The following is a 3,141-nucleotide window of genomic DNA, read 5'->3' as shown; positions in this document are numbered from 1 at the left end:
ATCATAATCAATTTGAAGCTTGGGCTCTGTCTCTTCATTGATCTCAACAAGGTCTTTAGCTTTACCCCACAGCACTAAATATAAACCAGCCACTACCCCAATTGCACCTGCCAAGCTGCAATAGAGTAAAAAATTGTCAATTTCTCTGAAAAGCCTTGATTTCTACATCAGACTCTTAATTCAAGATTGAAGTAAGAAGTTCAACCTTCGTGATAGTAAGTCAACGTTGATAGGCAAAATTATTCCTCATAACACATAAGACTGACTCTCCAAGATAGGAATAAAGACACTACCTTCCGGTATATATTTCTTCGTGCAGAAATATAGCAGCCAAAATGGTTACTATAACAGTGGCAAGAGGGTTGAACATCGCAGAGAAGAGAGGGCCTCTTTGGGAAATGCACCACGACTGGACGAAGAAAGAAATTCCAGATCCTACAATTCCCTATCCACAACAATTCAAACAAAGAAAATAAGACATCAAACTTCAGTAATTCTTATGAATACTTCCAATAAGAACATACAAATAATTCATATGGTATCTCGTGTTGATATGAACGGCAAATATAGCTACTTACAGCATACAAAATAGTAGCTATCCCAAACTTGGAGTCAATCTTCCATGCTTCAGGATCTTGTTCTAGGAAAAATGTGATGACTGCACATTGAATTGTGGATATGAAACACATCCAAGCGGATAAAGATAGATGGTCAGGATGGCTTGCCGACATTGGGACCTGCGTAGAAAATTATTGACTATTTAAGTGACTCTAATGGCATGTATGTGACTTTCGATGAATTACAGGTCAATACCTGCAAAATCAGCCAAATCGACCAGCAACAAGCGCTTCCAATGAGTAATACGCAACCCAGCAACCAACTGTCGCCTTCAGAAGCAAAAATAGAATTCGCAAGTAGATGGAACTCTGCATTTAGAAGCTTTGGTCCCCTGAGCAACGCCATAACAATCGCTCCACAGACGCAGATTGCCGTGCCCAATATTTTGGCAATGCTTCTTAGACTTCGTACGTTAACCTTCTCCATTCTTAAGTTTTTAAGCAACAAAGAATTGCGGAAGGTCAGTGTTTAGATTACCCACATCAGAACTTATGTTAATAATAGCCACATCTGAGTTTCAAAATACTTCTTTGAGCAAGTGATTTTTCTTTGGACATTAGTCATTGATTTCGATCACTTCGAGCTCAAAAACATGTTTGTTTGTTCTTCATTAGCTTAAATCAGGTAATTGGTGTTTAATTAGTTTTGACTTTAATTATGTGGGCTGTGGAGGGAAATTATTTCTGATGGTCTTTTTATTTTATATTCTCAGAATAATCGGAACAAAGTTGTGTGTATGTACCCAAGAGCAGTTGCCAACAGAAACGTGGTTGCAGGGACAAGATTGCCTGTTGCACTAGCCATTGATGACGAGGCTAAGTACATACCCTCAAAGTAAATGTTTTGATTGATTGCTACCCTGCAAATATCCATCCTCATGATCCTCATGAATTATAAGATCTTCACGCCGAAAAGCACAAACATATTTTTTGACATGACCGAAAGTAATTTAACTTCTGAAGGAAACTTACCCAATGAGAGATGCCAAGAATATCAAAGAGAAGCTCTTCAATCCCAACGAACTCCTGTGTGACTTCCTGCAAAAGAATCAAAATTGAGAGGAGAGAGAGAGAGAGAGAGAGAGAGAGAGAGAGAGAGAGAGAGAAGTTCAGTACCTCCACATGAAGGCAACAGGTGAAATGAAAAGTGTGGCTGCGGCTTGCCTATACACAACAAAGACTCTAGGGCTCAACCCCTGCAAAAGAGAAGCTCTAGCGAACAGAGAAAGAGCTGCATAAGTAAACTGCAGGCCAAACATGGCCACGACAGGCTTGAAATCATCAAAACCACCCATCCCTTTTCGGCTTCTCAAATGATATCACTCAGCCTCAATAGGAAGCCACACAGGTTGACAGATATAAGTAGTGTGGAATAATGGGATGGTGTTGGCATTTACACTTCTTTATGTACAAACTTACAAAAATCGGACAGAGAAAGCTGTTCCTAGGAAGATAAGCACATGGAGACAAAAATAAGATGCAATATTTATACTATCCTAACAGGTTTTTAGAAAAACCAGGATTGCCACAGGACGGCATCAAGTTTTGCAGTAAACCCATAGACCATGCTCTTGTTCTGGAGTGATTGTGTTGATGGCCCGTAAAAAACCTGACTCTACTGTTAAGAGCACCATAACAATACTTATGATTCTCGTGCAAGATGCTCTGTCTTTCTTTATGCTAAGTTTTTTCTTCCCTCGCTTGGAAGGAAGAATAACATCGGAAAAAATTAATGGGAAAGCAAGATGACTTTGGCCTTTTCTAGAAGATGAGAAATTATAGAGAGTGAAGGGAAGAAAGTCATTGCCTCCTCGTACATTCCTTACGAAAGTTGAATTAAAACTTGTAAAATTCCCATTCTTATATGATAAATGGATCAAAGAGCTGAAAATAATTAAAGTAAATGACACGCCTAATTTTTTTTTCCCAATGACACACCTAATTCAACCGTGCCTTTCTGGATGCATTATTACGACCATATCATGTGATTTTCTATGTTCTATCTAGAAATAATTATACACGTCACCTTGACTAAGCCAACACAAATCATTGTTCATATCTTCCATTTAGCACCTAGCAAAGCTGAAAAGAAATGCTTTTCTAGTACTAGCAGACGGACACTCCTCTCTCTCTCTCTCTCTCTCTCTCTCTCTCTCTCTCTCTCTCTCTCTCTGCGGCTAATTAAGAATTAAGATCAACTAAAGAGAAATGGGAAACAGACGTGTTGTCGATGAAACCCGACGTTGGAAGCCAATCGGATCTTGAATCGAGAACCTCTCTCTCTGTCACTATGCTAATTAAGAATTAAGATCAACTAAAGAGAAATGGGAAAGAGACGTGTTGTCGACGAAACCTGACGTTGGAAGCCAATCGGATCTTGAATCGAGAACGTGGCTTTTCTCCGACAGGAAAGCTGCGATATGATACATATAACGAAGGTTGGACTATGTCTGCATCCATGTTTTGGAGCGGCATGCTTTGGCAACTCCCAGCTCACGGTACGCAATCATTCTTATCCTCCCTC

General features: G+C 39.6%; 1 protein-coding gene across 1 annotated transcript; it reads right to left on the bottom strand.

Moving 5' to 3' along the window:
* Positions 1-3: 3 nt before the first annotated feature.
* On the bottom strand, positions 4-1,912 carry LOC139884556 (WAT1-related protein At4g30420; the record flags this gene model as incomplete). The annotated part of the gene is made up of 7 exons (XM_071868570.1): positions 1,734-1,912; positions 1,590-1,655; positions 1,361-1,477; positions 814-1,045; positions 579-737; positions 294-445; positions 4-115 (listed from the first exon to the last, which is right to left on the bottom strand). Coding segments are annotated over exons 1-7 (1,017 nt in total), but the record flags the coding sequence as incomplete, so codon positions are not given.
* Positions 1,913-3,141: the final 1,229 nt, after the last annotated feature.

The sequence above is a fragment of the Rutidosis leptorrhynchoides genome, unplaced genomic scaffold (assembly GCF_046630445.1).
Source record: "Rutidosis leptorrhynchoides isolate AG116_Rl617_1_P2 unplaced genomic scaffold, CSIRO_AGI_Rlap_v1 contig57, whole genome shotgun sequence".
In the NCBI taxonomy this organism is placed as follows: domain Eukaryota; kingdom Viridiplantae; phylum Streptophyta; class Magnoliopsida; order Asterales; family Asteraceae; genus Rutidosis; species Rutidosis leptorrhynchoides.
The sequence above is the reverse complement of the archived record's forward strand: the minus strand, read 5'-3'. Positions and strand labels throughout refer to the sequence as shown.